Source organism: Solanum pennellii, chromosome 10 (genome assembly GCF_001406875.1).
Source record: "Solanum pennellii chromosome 10, SPENNV200".
NCBI classification, from domain to species: domain Eukaryota; kingdom Viridiplantae; phylum Streptophyta; class Magnoliopsida; order Solanales; family Solanaceae; genus Solanum; species Solanum pennellii.
The window spans coordinates 79,297,771-79,321,698 of NC_028646.1; the positions used below are offsets into that span (position 1 = coordinate 79,297,771).

The 23,928-nt window shown below is 29.5% G+C and overlaps 3 protein-coding genes across 4 annotated transcripts; 2 read left to right on the forward strand and 1 right to left on the reverse strand.

Annotated features, from left to right (window-relative positions):
- The first annotated feature begins 3,233 nt into the window (after positions 1-3,233).
- Positions 3,234-5,931, forward strand: LOC107001816 (transcription factor MYB54). Its single transcript, XM_015199777.1, has 3 exons — positions 3,234-3,798; positions 4,340-4,816; positions 5,465-5,931. The coding sequence occupies exons 1-3, from the start codon at positions 3,507-3,509 to the stop codon at positions 5,650-5,652; spliced, it is 957 nt and encodes a 318-aa protein (XP_015055263.1). The 5' UTR covers positions 3,234-3,506; the 3' UTR covers positions 5,653-5,931.
- Positions 5,932-8,127: 2,196 nt separating this feature from the next.
- On the reverse strand, positions 8,128-10,967 carry LOC107002630 (UBP1-associated protein 2B-like). Of its 2 annotated transcripts, none has more exons than XM_027912487.1 (2): positions 9,656-10,967; positions 8,128-8,510 (listed from the first exon to the last, which is right to left on the reverse strand). In XM_027912487.1, exon 1 carries the CDS (start codon positions 10,877-10,879, stop codon positions 9,656-9,658), a length of 1,224 nt encoding a protein of 407 aa, XP_027768288.1. In that variant the 5' UTR covers positions 10,880-10,967; the 3' UTR covers positions 8,128-8,510. The 2 variants fall into 2 exon arrangements, with proteins under 2 accessions (XP_027768288.1, XP_015056205.1); XM_015200719.2 differs by having other exon boundaries at positions 8,128-8,435; positions 9,656-10,966.
- An 11,199-nt stretch (positions 10,968-22,166) lies between these two features.
- Positions 22,167-23,928, forward strand: LOC107032413 (protein PHYTOCHROME KINASE SUBSTRATE 4). Its single transcript, XM_015234013.2, has one exon. The coding sequence runs from the start codon at positions 22,303-22,305 to the stop codon at positions 23,776-23,778; it is 1,476 nt and encodes a 491-aa protein (XP_015089499.1). The 5' UTR covers positions 22,167-22,302; the 3' UTR covers positions 23,779-23,928.

Genomic DNA, 23,928 nt, shown 5'->3' on the forward strand with positions numbered 1-23,928 from the left:
AGTGTGTATTGGGTGAATTGTTCTTCTTTGAAAAATATTTGTTTGATATAATCACAAAAACCAATAAACAAAAAATTTCAATTTTGGAATAAAAAAAATATTAATTTTTAATTTTCAAAAGATGTCAAAAAAGGTGATGTGTCAAAGCCCAATAAAGTGAAAACTGACACAAAATTTTGTCGATATATGGCCACACGTGCTAAGACAGGATTGAACCGCACGTGTGCATAACGGAAAACATCGTCATGCGAAAAAGTGACGACCGTTTCATTTTTTTCCTCTTTAACAACAAAAAATGCGTCCCACTTCCCCATAAAAACAAAAAAAAACGTATCGTCATGGTGGAGCGATAACTACTTTTTTATTCTTAATTAATAAATATCGAGTTTGAATTTTCCTAATCTCTTTGAATACGAAATCGTCTTTGTTGTAGAGTACTTTACCCTTTAATATCGAACTTTCCTACACGAGTCCTAGGAGTTTGGGGGTTCTAATCAATTCGTTTGCGGGTTCACAAGTTAATATAAACACTACAAGAAAATAGTGAATTACATGAGAATTTTTCTGAGAATTAGTACATAAATTCGCAGGAAAATAATCTATCTTGTAAATTTTCATACTAATCACCAGAAAAATTTTCATTAATTCATATTTTTCTTGTAGTGAAATATATTAATTTAATTTTCTGATAAAAATATAAGATTTGCGAAAAATTTAATAAATTCGTCTACACCCATGAACCCTCACCTAACTCTGCCTCTACAAGTTCAAATTTAATCGAACTCTAAACCTAAATAATAACATACATCGAATAATATGAAAGTACACCATACTACTAATACCAACAAGTACTTGACTATCTACTTTTTTTTTAATCGTAATATCGCATTTTAAAAAAATTATATATTTAGTAGACTAAAATATCTATAATTATTAAATTTTAATCTACATTTTAATATTCATATATTATACCCTAATTCTAAAAAAAATAGATGAGAACTCAAATGAATAACTAAATAATATAATAATAATGGATAATATAAAGTTTTTTTTTTAGGACAAAAGTAAGCGTTACAAAGAATATTTATAACAGAATGATAGAAAAAGACCGAAAAAGAAACCGTTGTTTGCGCCATAGGTTTTTTCCCATTCCACGTTTGGTCCAATCCCACGTAATTTATCATGTACAACCCCCCACTCCTTTAACCCTCCTAACTGTCCTTTACTATAATATTTTCGATATATTACGATTATTTTATTCTACGTTTGGTTAGACGTATATTTTATCTCATATTTTCAATCAAACGAACTCTAACAATAGTGTTTCGATTATGTGCCCTACCATAACGATGAGTTAAACAGTAACACATATATATAATGGAAGAACAGATAATTAATCTTCGAATGACTTGTTTACACGAAATGATCCCGGAGGATAGGATGAAATCCATGGACGTTTTATTCTTTTAAAATTTCATAGTACTATACTCAATGTGTTATTGTTGAATGAATTCGAAAAGATATTTTTTTGAGGGGTTTAATTTAATTTAGGAAGTAAAAAAATAACGAAATAATAAATTAAAATTGGGCCTCTATTTTGGACTTTAGAGTCAAATTGACATGGAATACACCGACAAAAGGGATCTTGATTAACATTTTATTTTATTTTAACCTATTGATGCCTTTAATAATTAATTTAACTTTTTTTTTTGTTTGTATCGATGGTAAATTTTGTTAGGTTATATATTGTCTATTTATTTTTTTAAAAAATTGTACTGTTTAAGATTTGAGTTAGAATCACTCCACAGTTAGTTGGATGGTCTCCCTTTTTAATATTTCATTGGTTTCGATTTATATAATATAGCCTGACTTAATAGGAGATTAGTAAGAAATATTAATTTGTAATACTTATAATCTTGAATAAATCATAAATATTTGTACACTAATCAATTGAGTACATAAAAAAATGTCATATTATAATAATTTTTTGAGATTATTTTATTTTTAAATAAAATTATTTATGAAAATAAATTAATCGAGTCAGTAAATTTTAAATACATATAATCGAGAAAAGAACAAATAGATTCTATTTTCATGAAAAATCGAGAGCAGCAGTTACAAGAAAAAAATTAGCACGAAGTCCAAGTGCAACAGTGTGTGTTAATGGAAGTTCCCACCCACCCACACGAGCGGTTCTCGTTTTCCCACATACACACGGCCACACTTATTTTTTACTACTTTAAAATTATTTTTATTAGTTTATAGTCTACTTTAATTATTATAGTTACAACCGAAAGTATAATAAATTATTATTATTACTAACAAATTATACTGTAAAAGAAAAAAAGTTACCTTTATCAATTTTATTCATATATTACTATTATATTAACTCTCTCATTACCCTTTTTGGTAAAGACAATGGTTTCGCCGTTGTTTTTCTACTTCAGAATATTGGGTTGAATTCACATTTTTTAAAAATTATTTGAATTTGAAATCTTTAGTTAAGAATGAATTATTGATAGATTATTCGTATCTTGATAATATTGTTTATTTCAAATATAAATAAACCTAACTCATTATACGCCCTCCATTCATATTTAGTTGTTATGGTTTCATTTTTTAGATTCAAATGATAAGAACTTTAACTAACATTTTACTATATATATTTTCATCAGATTAATATAAAAAAAACTCATAATTTATAATACTTTTCATATAGTTTTTGAATATCTAAATTTTTAATTTTTAATATATTGAATTAATATGAACTAATTTAACATTAAGTATTAGTCAAATTAACTTTCAAAAAATATAACATGACAGCTAAAAGTAAAGATACTCCTGAACATATATGTTATACCTCTACTTAAACCACATTAATAATACATCCAATATATATACATATAAAAAATTATGCATGTAAATATATACATTAGTGAAGAATCGATATTAAAAGTAATTGGGAATAAAACATTAATAACCACAAATAATATAATATCAAGAATAAGATAATATGAAAATAGTAAAAATGTTGATTTGAAAGTCATGTAAATATTTGCTAAATATATAGAATATGTAATAGCAAAAATAAATATAAAAAAAGAAGAAGAGAATTTTGATTCCTAGAAAAATGAAAGAATCGTGTAAGTTAATTTTTTTTATTTTTTATAAATATTTTTTATTTTATTCTTTTTATTTTTCTTATATATTCAATGAAAAGACGATTCTGTTTCATGCTTCTCGTCACTTGGTCCTTTTTAAACGTTACAAACTCTTCTTCTTTTTGTTCCCTTATGCTCTCATTTCTTCTCTAAACATCAAAACAATGAAATTACTCTTCTTCTTTTTTTGGTCTAATTTTCTTACCAAGATTTAATCTTTTTTCAAAACTATTTCCTACCCATTTTTCCTTTTTCAAAGCAGAAAAAAACCCATTTTGAATCTTTAATTTTGGTTTAGTAAATCATTTTTTCCAAGTATTACAAAACAAAGGTGTATTTGAACATATGAATAGTAGTGTTGGTTCTTGTTATGTTCAAAAAATGAACTTTTTGGTCCCTTGTGTTGAAGAAAATCCTTGGAGATTACATCAAATGGAAAATAAGTTTAAGGATGAAGAAGAGGGATTAGTAGATTTAATTGGGATTAAGGATACTAATCATAATATTAATGGTGGTACAAAGTTATGTGCTAGAGGTCATTGGAGACCTCATGAAGATGCAAAGCTTAAAGAACTTGTTGGTCAATATGGTCCACAAAATTGGAATCTCATTGCTGAAAAACTTGAAGGAAGATCAGGTAATAATAACAAAGTTTTTGGGTATTTTTGTTGGATATATGTTATATAAATGAAGTGTTTATTATAGTATAAAGTTTGTTTAATGAGTTTAATTAAAATGTTTTTACATAGTGGCGGATCTAACTGAGTTCTAAAATTGTGGTTAGTTTCGCTACCTCTTTAGTTAGTTATCATCTCCAACTTGCTCATTTGCAATTATTATCACAAAAAATCGAATCATGTTCAGTCTTGGTTGGTTCTATCTCTTTGTGGTAAAAAAAAGGCTAAGCCAATCAAACCTCGAAGGAGTTAGAAGAAATATCGCATTATTTGTGATCAATGAAGTGGTTGAGATCCACGTTCGAGACCAAAAAAAAAATTTCATTTATCAAAGAGATTATCTAGTACTTATTGCTGGTGGGAGATAACAGTTATTAATTAGTCAATATTATTTTTTAACTACTCAAAATCTACTACGTCTAAATTCTGAATCCCATAACTTCTTTTTTTAAACCCAGAACTCATAACGTCTAAATTTCGATTTCTTTTTCTTTTTTTTAGGAAAAAGTTGTAGATTGAGATGGTTTAATCAACTAGATCCAAGAATCAACAGAAAAGCATTCTCAGAAGAAGAAGAGGAAAGATTATTATCAGCACACAAGATGTATGGCAACAAATGGTCAATGATTGCAAGGCTATTCCCAGGGAGGACAGATAATGCAGTGAAGAATCATTGGCATGTTATAATGGCAAGAAAACATAGAGAACAAAATAGTGTGTATAGAAGAAGAAAAACATCAAATTTGCAACAAATTATTGCTCCTAATAACAATAATAATAATGATGATGATAATGATGTGATCATACAAAGTGATTCAACAATTTCTAGCAACATTGTTGATGATCTTCAAAGTGATTCAACTTGCACTAATCTTTCACTTACTCCATCTTCTTCTAAAGCAATAATTCATCCTTTTCTCATGACAAGATTTAATCATCATCATGTGGAGCATCAAGGAATCATTGATCCTAACAAAGGTATAAGCTTTTTCTCCCTTCTAGTTTTACTTATTTAAATACGAGTTTAAGTTATATATACTAATAATATAAAATATGTATATTTCTATTATTACTATAGTATATCATACATATCCTTTAAAAGTAGGTAGATTTGAAGGTTATTTTCTTGTATAGTCACCTAATTGATTTTTCTTTTTAATTTCAACTTTTAAAATAATAAAGCAATTCTTTATAATAATAACTAGTTCTCTTGTCTTATATTTGTTGTCTATTTTTACTAAAAATAGTTATATTTAATTACTTGTCAATTTACAAAATAAAACATTAATTGATTTTTACTCGTTTTACTCTTAAAGTAAACAAATTTGTCAAGTTTAAAAAACACTTCTTAAAGGTAAGTAAAAGTACCCATCTTCTTTATAATTTCTTAAAAACATATATGGAGAAAGTGAACCACTAATACATAACAAAGTATCTATTAGTTAAATAACTATACGAGAAATTAACTCAGATCTATTTTCAAAGGATTTGACATAAATACAATAATATTTTTGAATAGTCGGAGTAACATTTGCTTGTGACACCTAGTGTATTATCATTTCTAGTAAATTACAATCAATATATGTAAATCTTTTTAATTTTTTTTTTTTTTTGGTTTTAATATAGGGTTGTCAAGAGATGAAGAAGAGGTGAAAATGGGGTTGTATGGAAATATGTCAGATACAAATTCAGAAATTTCAGCATCTGAGTCAGTAGCCAACAACATGACCAATATTGTCAAGATTTATGAAGAAGATGAAGATGATATAAAAACTGTGAACTTCATTGATTTTCTTGGAGTTGGAGCCACTTGAAAATTAAATATAAGTGGGATTTTGAGGGTATTTTATTTTATTTTATTACATAATATATAATGTGGAATTGTAGTAACAATTAATAGAAGCTAATTAAGAGTTTATTTTGTCAACGGATGAAGTAGGATTTAATTAGTTTGTAATTTGGTGGTGATTACTTAATATTGTCTCTAATTATGTTCTATTAATAGAGTTTTATTGAAATAGTACTTCTTTTGGTTTGTACAGTCTTCTCTATGAATGGAAAAAAGAAATAAAAATGAAGTCTTTTGAAGGGTAGATGACTCTGGTAAGGTCTCGTTTGTTTTTATTAAGATTATCTAACGTCATAATTTGAATATACACATCTGAGTATTAAGATGTTTTATTAAGATTTGAATGCTAAAATAAGTTAGAAAATGTTTTTAAAAAGTAAATATAAAATTGACTTAGTATTTTATAAATAAAATATTTCAGGTATTTATCTGATAATTGATATTAGTGATGACTAACGATAATGGTTGTCTGGTCGATTTGAAATGGCGTTGATCGATGATGGTGGTTGAGAGTTGTGTTTTATGGACCGGTGATTAAACCATGATTATTATTGGTAGCGATTGATGATTAGTAGTGGAATAATATTGGTACTTATGGCGATGGTGAATGATAATGACAAACAGTTGATGATATATAATACTGATTAATAGTGATAATTATTCCTGGTGATTTCAGTAATAATGATTGATGATGATAATTGTAAATAATGGCTAATACTGATGATTGATTTTGATGTTTGACGATAGCGATAGTAATGGTTATAGTTGGTTTTGAGGATACTGGTTGTGGATGACAAGTAATGGTAATGAACGACAATAATAGTTACGGTTGATGATGATTGTGGATGACAGATGATGGTTAACGGTGGTGATAGTTGTGACTAAAATGGTGTGGTTTTCAAAATAATTCAAAAGAAGTCTATTTAATTTGAATGAATGACATTGAAATATTAATTGTAGTTTTTGGCCTATAAGGCAAAAGATAAAGAAAAAGAGGGTTAATTTGCCTATCTTTTATGACTTTTTTGTTTGGAGTTTGGTATACTTTTGTTGACTGCCTGTGATAGTGATTTGTTGAAAAATAATTTTATTATATTTTTGCATGTTTTCTTTTAATAATTACTAAATACTTTTTACACGTGTGCTTCATGATGACATCTTTCTGGCATGCTTTTTAATTTTGCATGAAATAATTAACTCCTTTTTTTACTATTTCTGATTGGATTAAGTGAACCTAATCACTTGTAGAATAAAATAAAAGTAAAAGAAATTAAACACATATATGAAAATCTATTGAGAGCTATTATCCTTCTTTATTCTGAACTTAAAATAGATAATGTGAGCAAGCTTATCCAATAATCAGTTTACTAGTAATAGTATAACAAGACAGTTCGATACACTTATGTTTATATAAAAAGTTTGAATAGAATTGCATAATATGAAAATTTGATACATAAATTATTTTATGTTCGTATAAAAAGTCTGTTCGTAAGGGTGCACAATTCTACATATATATTCATTCGTCAAAATAGTTAACGAATGCATGTGCATACTCACCTATACATATGAGTCTGCATTTGATAAAAGGGTCGTTGCAAATTCTGACGTATATATCACACGAAAATAATTTTATCGTTTGATTCAAGTTCACGTGAAAGAAACCATAAGACATTGATAAGATAAAGTTGAAAGATTTGAGAGAATATTTTCTCCAATCAATTCCTAATTATCTGCAGAAATACTGCAGACAGTCTTTGTCTTTTATCATATGGTGGATTGATAGTCTTCACACACAGGGAAATAGAGATTCCTTTGTTTACTTTCTCATTTGTTTGCACTTAACGAACGAAGTTTTAATCGTAGTTAATTAAGTTTCGATTATAAGTTTGTTTATTCATTGAAATCGTTTGGTAGCTGACTAGAATTTGATATTCTTGATATCCTTATAGCTTGTACATGAATTTTGGGATATGAATTTTTGAATTGCAAATCAAATATCGTTTTCTACAAAGATTATATGTGATTTATCACTACTCCATTCATTTTCACTACTAACTCCACCATTATCAACTACCACCACGCACCGCCACAGTCATCAGCCGCGGAATAAAAGTGACTAGTAGACGTTATTTCTACGACAAACAAAGATGGCTAGGAAGGAGAACTTGTCACAGAGACAGAAATCTTGTCAAAATTGGTAAGAAAATTGTCTTATTGAAAGAAAAGTATATAGGCAACGGAGAACCTTAGTAGCTCAGTTGATTGGCTAATTGATTGACTGACTACCTGAACTCTCATCTTGTTGGTCAGGATTCAACTCCCCAACTTTTAATCCCCTACCTATTTCCCCTCCCCCCTGCCTTAACAAAAAAAAGTATTATAGGCAACACATAGCTCAGGCAATAAAAGGAAGATATCAACGGCGGAGAAACAACAAATATAGCAGAAAAGTTCAGCCTACTTTGCAATGACAAAAGGATGTAATAATTCTGTATGTAACAATTTTAAGATGTATCTTATCATATTCAATCCAAATGCGAAATACTAAAACGGCTTACATATGAGCATTTTAGGTAGGATATGCGACACTAGTTGTTGCAAGAAGGAAATGTAGACGCGGATGTACTTCTGGTTCGAGCTTTTTACAGATATACTCTAATTCCAGACATCTTCTCAATGTGTTGGACGCTGCACATCAGAATGCTAACTTCATCCATTCTCACACATAGCCCAGAGCCGCTCTGTCATCTGTTGCAGGAGAAGAGTTTCATAGATGATCAGATGAACACGAGGATTGCGAATAAGAAACAGATGTGGTAAAGCCTGAAATGATAACTGATGAGTATGTTGTTTTACGCTTAAAAGTAGCACAAGACACTGAGGTGAATGATATACTAAATTTAAGATTCTGATCCGACAATTACTGGAAGGTTCTATGCCAAGAGATGCAAGTATTAAGAATCCGGATCATAGGATCACAACACCTTGAAATCCACTTATTTCAGTAATCAGTAATCAGAATTATTAGGCATTATAAAAAGGTGGAAGACAGAACTTGCATCGCCAACACTTGTGTTTCTTTTCCCAAGTAATGAAATTTCATCCAAAAGCATCAAGACGATGCAGAGCAGAAAAGACAAGTGCACTTGTGTTAGTATGACCGTAGCAAAACTACTGTTCCAGCTTTCAGCTATCCAGGAGCAGCCCACTACCAAAAGTACAGATGTTTAATGAATACCGAAACTGACATACAAAGCTCGTTCATCATGTTTCCTTACTGATTTCTATTCGTTTTTTTTTTTAGAGAAGTGTAGATTTCCCCTTACTTGGAGTAGTCAGTGTTTTTTCAAGTTCGAGTTAATACTTCATGTGATAGAAATTTCAAGTAAATTAATAAACGATGCAAACCTATACTATTCCCTAAAATTTGTACAAATTGCAAAAAACATAGTAATTCGTCTAACATTCTTCTCGCTAGCTAGAATACCATAGACTATTTGCTAAGATTTACAAGGTCAATTGGTCAAAATGGAACATACAGAACAAGAAAGGAGAATATATTAATAATATTCAATAGAATGCAGCACACATAATCCCTCACAGAAATGTATTGAAAGATAGAAGCAATCAACGGGTCAATCTAAATGTGACATACAAAAGTCGATGTAACCATAGGATACATTCTATGAGTGAATTACTAATAGAACAAACAAATGAAATTCAGTTTGATCAAATACGCTATCTAAGCTCTACTTGACAAATACTTTGAAGCATGAAATAAGGTATTTCAATCACCTAAACCTATAGTCTTCAAAACTAGAATTTGATAAGCATGAAATACACCTTAGTAATCAAGTCGAATAAAAAGAAGGCTGCTAAATATACATTCATATACTGATATTTACATTTAAGACAATATGAGCTTGAATAACTATGAATCATATTCAAGTAAGCTCAAAAGACATTACCTAGCGGCCCAGAGACGAGGGATAGGTCACCCCTCCTGCCCCGGATGAATCATCTGCAGGTGTAGTTCTTGTTGCCATTGCTGCTGACCCTCCAAAAGAAGGCTGCCACATTTGTAGACCCTGATAAGGCCCTAATCCCTGCAATGCTGGGTCTGAACCAAAACTAGCTATGACAATCGGACTAATGCCATTCATACCATAACCGGCACCAATCCCTCCAAACAACGGATTAAATCCTGGTGCAAGCAACGGGTTGATTCCAAACCCCATGTTTTGCCCTATCAAAAGAGGCAGAGCATTCATACTCGCGCCACTCAATATCCCGGGAGTCACGCCAAAACCATAACTCATTTCATTCTGCTGCACACCTTGATTTGCATTACTACTACCAGCATTGTTCAAATTCTCCACAAATTTCTTGCAAAACAATTGACACCCATCAAACAATTTCTGCGGTTCCTCCAACGCCTTATTAGCCCCTTCAACAGACTTATACACAAATATAGCAAACCCCTTAAACTTCCCACTGACACTATCAATCCCTGATGGCCCTTCCTCAATTTCACCAAATTTCGCGAAAAAAGCTCGTAACTTTTCACCATCCACATCCTGCCCGACATTCCCAACATAAATTTTCCGGCCACCGGAATCTTGACCAGTCCCAGGTCGCAAAGCAGCCAGCTGACAAGAAGTAGTACGATTCCCAATTTTCTTCTGGGGCTCCTTTAAAGCCCTTGCTGCCCCGACCCGTGTTTCGAATACCACAAACCCGTACCCTTTAGCTCTTCCTGTAACCTTATCAGTAATCAGCTTACACTCCTCGATTTTTCCATAGGGTTTAAAGGCGTCGAGCAATTGTTCTGAAGTTGCATCATACCCCAGTCCATGAACGAAGATTTTCCGGTGGGTCGGGTCGGAATCGGCAAAAGATGTGAGCCGAGAAAGAATTGATGGATCCTTTGAAGCTGCGGTTCTGAATTGCTGGATTATTTGATCTTTACTGAATGGTTCAAGAAGTTTTCTAATAGTATATCGCTTAGTCTCCTCATCTTCTCCGTCGGAACCGAAATCTAGATCGGATTCGGATTCTTCGGGATCTTCTTCATACTCTACTTCTTCCAATTCTTCTTCTTCTTCAGATGAAGATTGAGGTTGAATTTCAGGTTTTGGTTCTTCAGGTTGGGGCCTTGAGGTTGAAGATGATGATTTTCTCTTAGTCCCCATTGAAGCAAACTGGAAGCTCAGCTCAGCTCAGTACAGAGAAATTCTAAACCTTAGATCCCTTTCTTCTAGGGTTTATGTAAACATTAGTAAACACGGGTCGTTTATCGGTCGAAATCAAAATTAAATTATCATAATCGGATTTTAGGTTCTCAAAATCAAATTAAACTAAATATTGAATATACGCTTTATCGGTTTGGTTGTTAGCAGTTTGAATTCAATTTGATATGGTTATTCGATTATTAACAATACACAAAAATAAGAGAAGCAAGATGATAACAATCCATTCAAAACGAAATATAGATGAACGACTAATATTATAAAACTTTAGATCACTAAATTTACTTTGAGTAGAGCTTCAAAATTCACCATATTAATCTAAAGAAAGAGATAATGATAATTCAAATTCCATCAAAATTGTCATACACACTTATATACATGAAATTACTAGGGTAAATGTTCTCGTTTTGGATGCTTTTACTTTCATAAATAGATTAAAGATAAATTTTATAAAAATATATATATAAGTTCTTTAAAGTTGTTTATTCGAATAATATATTATGTATGTATAATGATAAAATATATGTATATAATTTATTGATTTGATTTGGTTAGCTATTTGATTTTCACGAACAAAATCAAAATCAAATCAATTACTGTCGATTTTTTAAAATCTAAAATCAAGTCAACCCCAAATAAAATCGATTTGACTTGATTTTTCAATTTAGATCGATTTTTATTCAAACCGGGAACACCCTTATATATTAGTTATGCCAGTTCCTAATTTACAAACTGAATGTCGTACTAATTTGATTGGAACAAATTACTTTCTAACTAGCTATCAAACATTTTATAACTTGCACAAATTAATACAAGAATAAGCTAATTTTTACAAGCTACCGAACGATCCTAGGGATATTTGCTAGGGGGTGGGATATATTTAATATATCTCACAAATCGAAATATCATATGAAATTAGTTATTCCATAAAAATAACTAATTGCTTTATTTTACTACAAAAGATGAGATAATCTTACATTTTATCTAGGGTTACCATCCCTTATCGATGTACTAACGACCTCTTAGGGATAGTTTGGCTTAAATATAACTTATGTTAGGGAATAAAATTGAAATTTGAAATTAGTTAATCCAATGTTATTTTTATTGATGGTTTAGTTTCTTATATTAAAAATAACTTATATTGACATAATTTATAATAAGTTGTTTGTTGATATAAATAACTCGACCTTATTTAATAGAAAAAAAAGTTTAAAGGACTTCATAGGTACTTTTATCATTAAATTATTTTATCTTGAGATAACTAATCTAGATTTTATTGTTCTACCCTCTCACATAAACAACTGATTTTGATATAACTTATTCAAAAATTAATAATCATACAAAAACAAGACAATATTATTTTACTTTTTTATCTCAAGACTATTTATATTTTGTTCAGACTACCAAATGACTCGTTAGAATTTGTTGGAGGATAATTGTGCACTTATATTGATCTTTTAGAGCTCCGTGAAGAGAAAAATGTTCACAAATAGCTTTCGGTTAAAATTAAAAATTTATTCATACTCAATATTTACGAAGTTAATATATAAATAAATACATGACATATGTTGACTATAATTCATGATTTAATTCCATGAAGGAAGAAAACATAGGATAAAGTCAGGTGGGTTGGGCCCAACCTGACCCTCCGAGAGATGGACAGCTTGGTCCAAATGTGTTGGACTAGGCCTTACATTTCAAGCCCAATTGTGGGGATGAATCTTTATACAAAAAGTAAAGATAAAAATAAGAAAAAACTATCTTATTAGCTATATATTCATACTTTATATATTAAGTCTAGAGAAAATGATCAAAAATCCTCTTAATCTATATTCGAATTTTTAACTGTACATTTTAATTTACGGGATTTTTATCACCCACATGAATTGTTTAAAACTGTAATAATTACACACTTAAAAAAGTCACAGCCAGATATGTATTGGCCTGTGAACTTCACGCGTTTACAGGTGAAAATTCAATTAATGTATTATTTTTTATCAAATTCTTTATAATTCCTTTCCACTTTTTTCTATACTCTTCCAATTTCTCAAATCTCTAAAGTAACTTCTTCCTCCAATTCTTTCAAATTCCTATGGGATTGTGAGGAACAAAGATGAATATTGATTGAGGGAGCTTGTCAAACGATATTTGAGTTTTGCTTGTCGGAGAACATTGAAAAATAATGTAAAAGGATTTGTGCATATCGTTGTTACGTCGTCGGAGTTTTGCTTGCTTCGCCGCAGCTCGCTGGTCGCAAGGCTTTGTTGTTGTCGTTGTTGTAGTCGACCTTGTTGTAAGAACAAAGGTAGGTTTTCATGGTGGTTGTCTCGAAACAGAAAAGAGATAAGAGGAGAGGAGAAGAAGAGAACTGGATTTTGTTGGTGGTTTGGGTTTTGCCGGAGGCGGCGACAGTAATGACTGATGGTCGAGCAACAAAAGAGGGAGAACAAACGAAAGCATTAGCAACGTCATTAATGGAGGTCAATTGAGATTGAATCCTGTTATTGATTAATTGAAATTTGAGACTGATAATTAAAGGATCTATAATAAAAAGGAAAAAAAAATCTCACTAGGAAGTTCAATTGTGATGTAAAATCAATGCATTTATTTTTCTCAAATCTGATCCAGATTTCATTTTTGGATAATTGAAAAACATGTCATTTTATCTTTAATTGAATTGATTGTTTTTTCTAAGTTTTTACATGAGAGTTTATAAGTTTGTGTGAAATCAACAATGGTAAATTCGGTGTAAGAATTTGGTCTTTGTTGCTATGGAGAAGAAAGATAATAAATTTAAAAAATAAATAAAAATACATATATTTATAATAGAAATATTAAAAATAAAAATTTTAATATTTGTTTTTCGTGTCCACTCTCTCAAAGAGAATGAAACACACTCTCTTCCAGCTAAGCATTTAAAAGGGTAATAATATCAGTTTTATACAATTAGGGAGAGGGGGGGGGGGGATTATAGGACTCCCTTAAAGTTGAAGTGTGAAGTTGAAAATCGAAATATAGATTGAAGGGGATTTTGATCATTTTCTCCTAAGTCTATCTATGCTTTCAAATATTCGTATATCTTACTAATTAAGAAATCTTGATCATATATTGAGAAAAATATACTCAAATAGATATAATTTTTTAATACTAGATATACTAAAACAGAAAGAGAAGTGAATAAGATAGTCATGTATCATAGATACATGCGAATATTACTAGATACACATTAAATATATGTATGTGTATGTAATTGATGTGATTCGCATGTATCCGGGATACTGGATAAATATGAGAGTGGAGAACAAAATGAAAAGGAGGCGAATGAAATTTGTCGATGTATTCTAGATACATGTGAATCCATTAAATACAATGTATCCAGAATAAATTACATATAATTTTGACCTGATATATTATATGATATAGTTATCTAATTGTATCAAAATCTAACAAGATTCGTAATATTATAAAATTATAGTGTATCTAAGTAGGAGTGAGTTGATAAAATAAGTGAATTATTAACCAATCTAAATAGGTTAGGTGGATCATTAACCCATTCAAAATATAAACAAATAAAATGAGTGAACTAATTTTGTCATCTTCATGCATAGTTTTTTTTATTCGATTTCCAATATCTATATTAGAGTGTTATTATATTCAGATTTACATTGAGAAATTCCATATTGGGATGTAAAGAACTTTCTAATAAAGACGACTTTATATTTAGAAAGACTCAAATCTAAAATCTTTAATTAAGAATGAAAAAATACTTTCCACTTTATCATAATCCTCGACGATACCTCTATGTATAGCTGTCCTATTCATTCTATCACAATCCTCGACGATACCTCCATGTATAGATGCCCTATTCATTATTCTCCATGCTTTTTTTGTACTTATTGGCAACTCATAGTATATTTATTAATTAAATTCAAGATAAATTTTTTATATTATAAAAATGCCTGAAAATCTAGCATGACAGACTTTCTCTCTTATCTCATTTGTCTCCATAAATTAAACAACACATTTTGTTCGTTGGTTAGTATATTAAGAATATTAATTCATTATTTAATTTTATGTACACAAATTGGCCACGTCTTCATGGCAATAAATCAACTAGTCATCGATATGAATTATAACGGAATGATTCGAAAATTTTTAATCAAAAATATCAAATATAAACTTCTACAAATGAAGCAGATTCTATTAAGAGTGGTGTTTTCATAAATAAACATTACGTTATAATATGTAAATTAATTATGCTTAATTATAAATATCAGACACTGAATCAGAAAGAAAAAGAAATATCTAATTGTTAGTTATTGCCAATATTTTATTTTATCTTGTTTTTATCTATGTTACATTAAATTTTGCTAATACATTAATACTTGGATAGGGATATATTTTTTTTATATAAGTTTCTGTCGTCAAGTTATACAAATAATTTTAAAAAGTAAATTTATATAAATATATTTGTTGTTTATATAAATTTAATTTAAAGAGTTGCATATGTATTCCACCTAGCTTGTAAATGTCTAGTTAAAGAGATTCAAAATTGCCATTATCTCCTAAATACAACTATTATAATAATGATATATACTTACCACCACCAATAATTACCTTTCAATTTAAAATAAATTTAAATCTATTATACGAATTTTTATTTCTCTAGTTAAAATAAATTTATACATTCAGATGATCTTATTAAAGTCAAAGATCAAACGACATTTTAGTACATTATACATATCTTAAATTACTTTTAAACCAAAAATAACAAAAAAAATTAAAATTTTCTTTAATTTCTTAAATTTCATATCAAAGTAAAAATTAGGAAAAAAATTGAAATAAAAAGAGTATATTTCTTTTTCCCCCCCTAAATATTAAATATTTTATAATCTCTCCAATCAACAAATTAAGAGAATGTTCTTCTTTGTTACCAAACCCATTGGTACTGTTTTTTTGCATGCTTAAATGACTGCAAATCTAACAACATGAATATTTGGTTGGTGAATAATAATATTTTTTTCATTTTATATAAATTATAAACTATAGAGCAATGCATATAACATATTAATGAAAACTAGATACATTGAATTTTTTCTATCCCATGATATTACTATGATAATGCTCAACTTTTTTTTTATATCCCATGATACTATGATAAAGTATATGTGGTGTTTGAGTCACGTTACACATATCTCGGTTAATTGTATGAATTATTTTAATGAGATTTCAGTAGGTCTTTTTTCTGCGAAAATAGACCAATTGCATTGGAAGACTGAAGAGAAGGCCGCCCAGTGTGACAGGCGTATAATCCCTAATTAACATAGCTTTTCCACCAAATTCAATCTGATATTTTAAATACTTTTCGTCGTTATAAGTTTCAGATATATAAGTCATCCAAAAATTTTATCTTTTCTCACCCACAAAATAAAAAATAATCGAAAAATAATTCGTTTATTTAATTATTGAACACTAAAAATTAATTAAGAAATTCACTTACTACTTAAAGAAAAATATTTTATTTCCTATCAACCCCATATATATATATATATATATATATATATATATATATATATATATATATGCACAAAAATAGTGATATAGAAGAAATATATATTCACTTTTTTCTTGGAAATTGTAACAATTTGCAAAGATCTTTGGAACCAGGTTGTATCTTTTGTTCAGGATTATTCTTTTGATTTGGTCAGTACGGAAAAATAAAAATAAATATAGTAAGTAATTATTTTATTAATTTATTCTTTATTTTTGTTTTTTTATGAGGTTTTATTGGATATATATACTTTTTATTCCTTTTGCTATGACAACATAAAAAGTTGATGCATCTAATTTTCCCTAACAATTAATTTTAAGTCAATTACTAAAATAGAAGAAAAAATAAAATTTACCCAAGTATCATTTATCGATAATGCGAAGTCAGAAATTATAGTTTATAAATAAATTTTAATAATTATTTTATTTATTCAATTAATTTCTTAAAGAGAAATACAGGATCTGAATTAAAAATATAAAATTTGATTAAAACAATAAAATATATATATTCTAGGCTCACATTCTCTAATTTACTTATATATTCCTTCATCTTCATGTCTAATAGCAAAAGACTACAAAGTGAGATCCAAACATGGTGTTCCATTAAATTAAAGATATTCATATCAATTTTTTCTTTCATTTTCAAAATATAACACTCAAAACAATCAACTAAGTATTAATAAAATTCTGTTATTCACATCATAATCTTCAATGGACATATCATTTCTTTTTCAGACAAAACTCATCAAACCCATTCAATTATATTAGTCTTCCTATAATTCTCGATGGACGTCTCATTTCCCTTTCAAGACAAAACTTGTACCGCATAAGGTACCTATATTAAACTAAAAATCACTTCATATCAACTTTTTCTTTTATTTTCAAGATATAGTACTTAAAATAGTCGATTAATCAAGTACTGTCACTTTTTATCCGTTATCTTCGATGGACATATCATTTCCTTTTCAAGACAAAACTCATCTAACCCATCAAATTATATTAGCGCTCCTATAATTCTCAATGGATGTCTCATTTCCCTTTCAAGACAAAACTCGTACTGCATAAGATGCCTATATCAAATTAAAAATCACTTCATTTATAAAAACAATATATTAATTAAGTATGATAATTTTTTATCTACCACACCATAATCTTCGATACACATATCATTTCCATTTCAAGACAAAACTCATCCAACCAGTCAAATTATATTAGTATTCCTCCTTCACATATACCAAAGCACACAAGACTATAACACTTCATGTTAGTCTTGAGATAATTCTTACCCTACAAAGCACAATTCCCCAATTTGGATCAAACAACAATTCTTCTTCCTTTGTTTTTTTTTTTCTTATTGGGGTCCAAATTATTTTTGTTTTTTTTTTCATCTTTGAATTAAATGCCCACAACAATTTTTCTAAATTTTTCAAAGCAAAGGGACCCTCTCACAGTTCACATCCACACATTAAGCCTTAGGATTTTAAACAAAAAAGTAGATCTGTTACACAACCAAGAGACATTGAGACATGCAATAATTTAATCAATGTGACCAAAAAAAAGAAATTAATTGGTTTAAAATAAAGTAGTGGCTAAGAGTACAACAAGAAGATAACAATGAAAAAAAACTAATCATATAAATAGATGATATTATTTATCTTTTAAATAGCTTGCCTTTTGTTCTTATGTCAATGAATTGATGAGACACAAAGTGTTCAAAATTATATGAACTATTAATATGGGACCTTGTTTAATTTTGGAAATCATGTTATATTATTGGATGTGATATTTTACGTGTGATTGAATGTAATCATAAAACGGAAGATAAATGTAAAATTTATGAATTCAGAATATTACTAAATTTGATAATTTGACTAACCTATTACTGAAATATCTATTTTGTTGATTTAAGATTTTTAACGTAATAGTTCAACTTTCAAGATTTTTTTTTTTTGGCCGTGGTTTTCGAGTATCACTTTGCGAATCCGACTAGCTGTATCCATCGGGCCATGCTGTTTCAAGGCAGGTGCACCACAGTTAGTTTCACGGAGCCCTGGAGATGCGACCAATTTGTAATGCCTCCAGTGGCCCTGTTGGGGTTCGAGCTGGCGACCTGAAGGACTTTTTCCTCACGCCTTTACTAGCCAAGCTATCCCTCAGGATTAACTTTCAAGATTCAACTGCTAAGTTATTGTCTTTTGACTAAGGCCACCCTTGGAACTTACACTTAGTGAGACAAAAATAACTTACGAGATAATATGATGCAAAAATATAGAGAAGTTAAAGATAAAAGACTAGCTAGTATAAACAAATATATAAAATTTGAATTAAAATAATTGTGTTTCACCTTGTTGTTCATAGTGAATTATTTATTTATGAAATATTCGTAACAAACTATAAAAAAAAAAAAACTTTCCAATATAAATTATAATGTACTACCTATTTCTCTTTTGGTTATATAAAAAGGCATTTGAGATTTCAATTTATATATTCCTTATTTCAATTTTAATGATTATACTTTCTTTTTAATTTGTTCCAAATAATTAAGCTTTTAAAAAAACATACATTCTCTCTCTCTCCTTGATCTAATATGATTTGAAAACTCAAATGATTGATAAAGAGAAATTAAAGGTTAATAATTCTAAAATATTCCACAGAAAAGAATAGCAGAATTTTTAATTTATATTCATGTATCTTGAATTATAAAGTTTATTAAATTGAGGAATAAACTTAGGTTGTTTAAACAAAATAATAAAATTATCATCTTTTATAATTTGGATTTGATTGATTTTTCTCATGAAAAAAAAAGTATCAAAATCAAATCCACCCAAAATTTTGAAGGGAATTATTTGATTAGTTAAATACTATCATTTTTTTCCCTCTTTTTTATTAGTTAGTAATTATTGTATGGGAATTTTCATTCTTTATTGTTTTCCCCATTACTATATTTTAAGGGGTACCTCATGTGGGAGAAAGATTTGAGGTTGGTGGGGTAGTTTTGGTGTCTCTACTCTTAATCAGACGTTTCGAGTTTTAATTTTTTTCGATGATGTTTATCTCTTTTAATAAGTTTATATGACGTATATTTGATTTAGCAAAAATTATTTCTCTATTTTATCGTAGTTATTCTCGCTAGAATATGGGCGGTCTAGTTATCGACAAAATGGGACTGAAAGTTACTTTCAAATATAAATTTCGAGAACGTACACTAAATAATTTTTTTCATATTTGTTCAAACCTTGATGAATAAAATTAATCATGACTTATGCTAATGTCGACATTGATGAGTCATATATAACAGTTACTATATAAAATTAGTAAAAATGCACGTAAGTCGATTAAACGGACCCAAATTAGATTGTAGTTGTTTCATAACGTGCGTGGTGGGACATTAGTCTTAAGATTTACAAAGACTTTTTAAATGTAGGTGTCACACCATTTTTGGAATATATCATGATAAAGATTAGCATGGTACAATCTATATTATTGATAGATCAAAAGCAAGATTAGAGTTTTTAATGTCTTCACTAATGAAAATACTAGGTTAATTAAAATATCATAATTAATGTCCTCTTTTAATATCTTATCTAAATCTTATTGGCCAAATGTACTAATAATATTAAAGTTAGGACATTGCTCCGGATTTGTTGGGGGGTGGGGTACATTTGTTGTATAATGTAACTATTATTTGTTCGAGAGATGCGTTGAAAAATCGTAAAGTGACAGAAATAAATTATAATCACAAAAAAATATATAAAGAAACATGATTATTTATTGCTCAATATGTAGTGTAGGGGTTAGTTTTATTTCTCCCTCGATTCTATTTTTTGTCCATGATTCGATGATCACAGATTTCTTGAATTGGTTTGAATTTGATCTCTTTATAAATATTTCATGAATTTGTGGAATATGCAAATGCCTCTTAAGGGAATATAATACACTTTATTTAGACATAAATTAGGGTTTAGAATTAGAGTAGTCTCTAAAAATCTAACATGAATCAAATACTTCATGTAGAGTCTCAATTAGAATTGAATATGTCTTGCAAATTCGCTACAACTTTTCAATGTCCGCATAATCTTTTTAAAAGTTTGAACCAGAAGTGTTTATTAGGAATACTTTATCATGTTATTCAGGTGTGATCAATTAGATCATGTTATTGTTCGAGTGTTTAAATAAAATTTACTTATAATAAATTTAAGGTAATGATGAAGTCAAATTTTCAATTAGAGAATTCAAAATATATTTTTTTTGTTTTCGACCTCGTGTCAGTCCGGGTGTCGAGTGAATTGATCCTTAATTTACAAGAGCATTGTATATAGTACTACATCTATTTACGCAATTTAACGTGACATAATACATAAATAGATATCTTAACTCTATTTTGACGTAAAATAAACACATTTGAACAATTCAACTCACTTTATTGTGTCAGTTGAACATCTCAACTTATAACAAAATCATGTTCATCTAGACATCTCCAAAATTTATATATTATCTCAACATCAAGTGTTAACGAGACACGATTAAAACAAGTTAACTGTCTAAATTTATATATTCAAAGATAATATGCTCAATACCCATTAATGTCAAATTAAGATGTCTATTTATATATATTTCATCATTTTAATTTTAATCTTAATTAAATGTATAACTACCAGTGGGCAATGCATGTCAATAAAGGTCCTCTTCAAAATTATTGCTACATCTCATCAATATTTTTCAGGTCTATATCAACAGGACCAAATTTCCACTAAATAATTCTCTGTGTAATAATAAGTGGCAATAAATAAAATAATTTCATTATCCAACCACAGTTGTTGGCTAAATTAATATGAACATGGGACTTGAAATTGATATCTACCATTAGTTTACATGGACAATAGATTAAACATTTTTACCTAATTTTTAAAATATATAAACTAATTCTTCTTTTTCAAAATAAGTGTTTTAAATTTTTTCACGCTTGTAAGTAAACTATGACTTATAAAACATGTTTTTCTTTTTTTATTTAAATAAAGTCATTTTATTTAATCGATCAAACATAAAAATATTGTTAACCAATCATAAAAAATATTACTGATATAACTTGAAAAAGAGTTGGTAGATTGTACAATCACTACTATAATTTTCTCATAGTTTTTCATCATTCTATATTTCCAATCATTGAAATCTCAAAACTGAAAATAAAAAATAAAATTTATATATATATATATATAAAAGGAAGGTCCCTTTATTATTATTATTTTGGTTTTCCATTTGATGTTTCGATGCCCGATATTAAAATTAGAGCTCGATTAAATTTAAATTTCTGTCGAAATTTTTACATTAGGAAGTATTTTCTTCGTTTTAAAAAGAATAATCTGGTTTGATTTGACACGAAATTTAAGAAAATAAAGAAAATTTTTAATCTTGTGGTACTAAATTAAAGTTAGGTGAAATGTACAAAACTGCCCTTTAATCTTGTGGCCTTAAACATGCCACGTGCAATTTTTTTTTTGAAACAGACTAAAATGAAAAGGAGGTCATTCTTTTTTAATCAGAGAAAATACGCCGCTTCCTAACAAAAACGATTTTGTATTCAGAAAGACTTAAATCCAAGTCTTCTGATTAAGAATAAAAAAGTACGTATTACTAATCAAATCACTCCACCACGACCATTGTCTACACGTTCTTTTATTATAACTCCAAAAAAACTGACAGATAGTCAAGAAAATTATCAGAAACAATATTCTCTCAAAAATTGTTATAAATAATAGTACTATCTATAGTCTAGTTGTACAACCAAAAAAAAATAATCACAAAAAGGAGAAAAAAATATGAATTCCCAAACAACAGTTAAAACTTTAACAGAACATCCTCTTCAATACAGAACTTTTGTACAAAATCATGTACTAAACGATGCATCATTTTCTTCATATCTCAAACCAGAAGATCATAGTCCTGATGATTCCGAAATCAACGTGTTCGATGCGAAAAAATACTTCAGTGAAGGCAATGAATCATCTCCCGTTGCTCAAAAAAATGTAAATGATCAATGTGAATTACCATCAGGTCATCGACATTCGTCAGTTTCTTCCGTAGACAATGCCTACGGAAGAAACTTCCGAGCTAATTCCTTTCGTGCTACTCCAACTGCTTCGTCAGAAGCTAGTTGGAATAGCCAGACAGGATTATTAGCAAATCCTCCAGGTGCAGTATCAGTTTCATTGAAGAGTATTAATACGAATGACAAAAGAAGTGGTTCGTTTAATACTCGTAAATGGTTCTTCTGTCGAAAATGCCCTTGTTCTGGGAAGAAATCTGTGCAGGTCGAGGAAGCTAGCTCGGAGCCAAGAACAGAAACTGGCTCCGAGCAGCATTTCCCCGTCAAACACAGTAGTAAAGTTGTAGTTGAGAAATCAACTAACGTATCTAAGAAAAGTTCAATTGAAATTCAACACAGAGGAGTGGTGGTCAGGTCAGAGACTAATAAAATTGGAACGATTCAGAGAAGATCATCAGAATCAGAGAGTAGTACAGCTATTAGCTGTCAACAACGTGTACTGGCACCGGTTAGACCGTTTAACGAGGTGCCAGGTGGAGGATTTTCATTCCCAATTCTGAACAATTCAGGTCAATCCAAATCAGGAATCAAACCTCCATCAACAAGATCATCGATTTCCCCAATTTTAGAAGATCCACCTCGAGATTCACTCGAGGTATTTCAACCATCTTCTCGAAAATCAATCGAAACAGATCACCATCGATGCAATAATTTCCCCTTCCCAGGTAGTCCAATGTCTCGAATAACAGCAACAGATGACGACGTAGCAAGCGATGCAAGCTCCGATCTATTCGAAATCGAGAGCTTTTCGACTTCAATGGCGAATTCATCCTGTCCATTATATCGTCAACGAAATTCACTCGAAGAGCCTGGTACACCTAGTGTTGCAGCTACAGAGTGTTATGCACCAAGTGAAGTGAGTATTGACTGGAGTGTTACAACAGCTGAAGGTTTCGATCGAACTAGTGTAACTAATTATTCAACTATTTCAGAAATCGATACGAATACTCGATTTTTTGGTGGTGGTGGTGGTGGTGATGGAGGGAAGTGGAAAGGGGGTGGGTTGTTGAGTTGTCGGCATGAAAAAGCGGTAAATGTTGGACCGCAGCCAGTTAAATATGGGTCGCCCGATGGGCCACCGCCGCAACTGCCGTTGAAATCAACGGCAGGACATGTGGGAAGTAGAGCTAATAAGCCACCTCTTGCAAGCTCTCATTCAGCACGATTGTCTCTTGCATTTGCAGCATGACAAATAACTTCCTTCCTTCGTACTCATGTTTGATTTTCGTATGTTTTTCTCTCTTTCTCATTTTATTTTATATTTTATTTTATATGATACTACTGTTATTTGGAGTGTGACACTATTGTTATTTGGAGAATCAGGAAATTTTTTTTATCA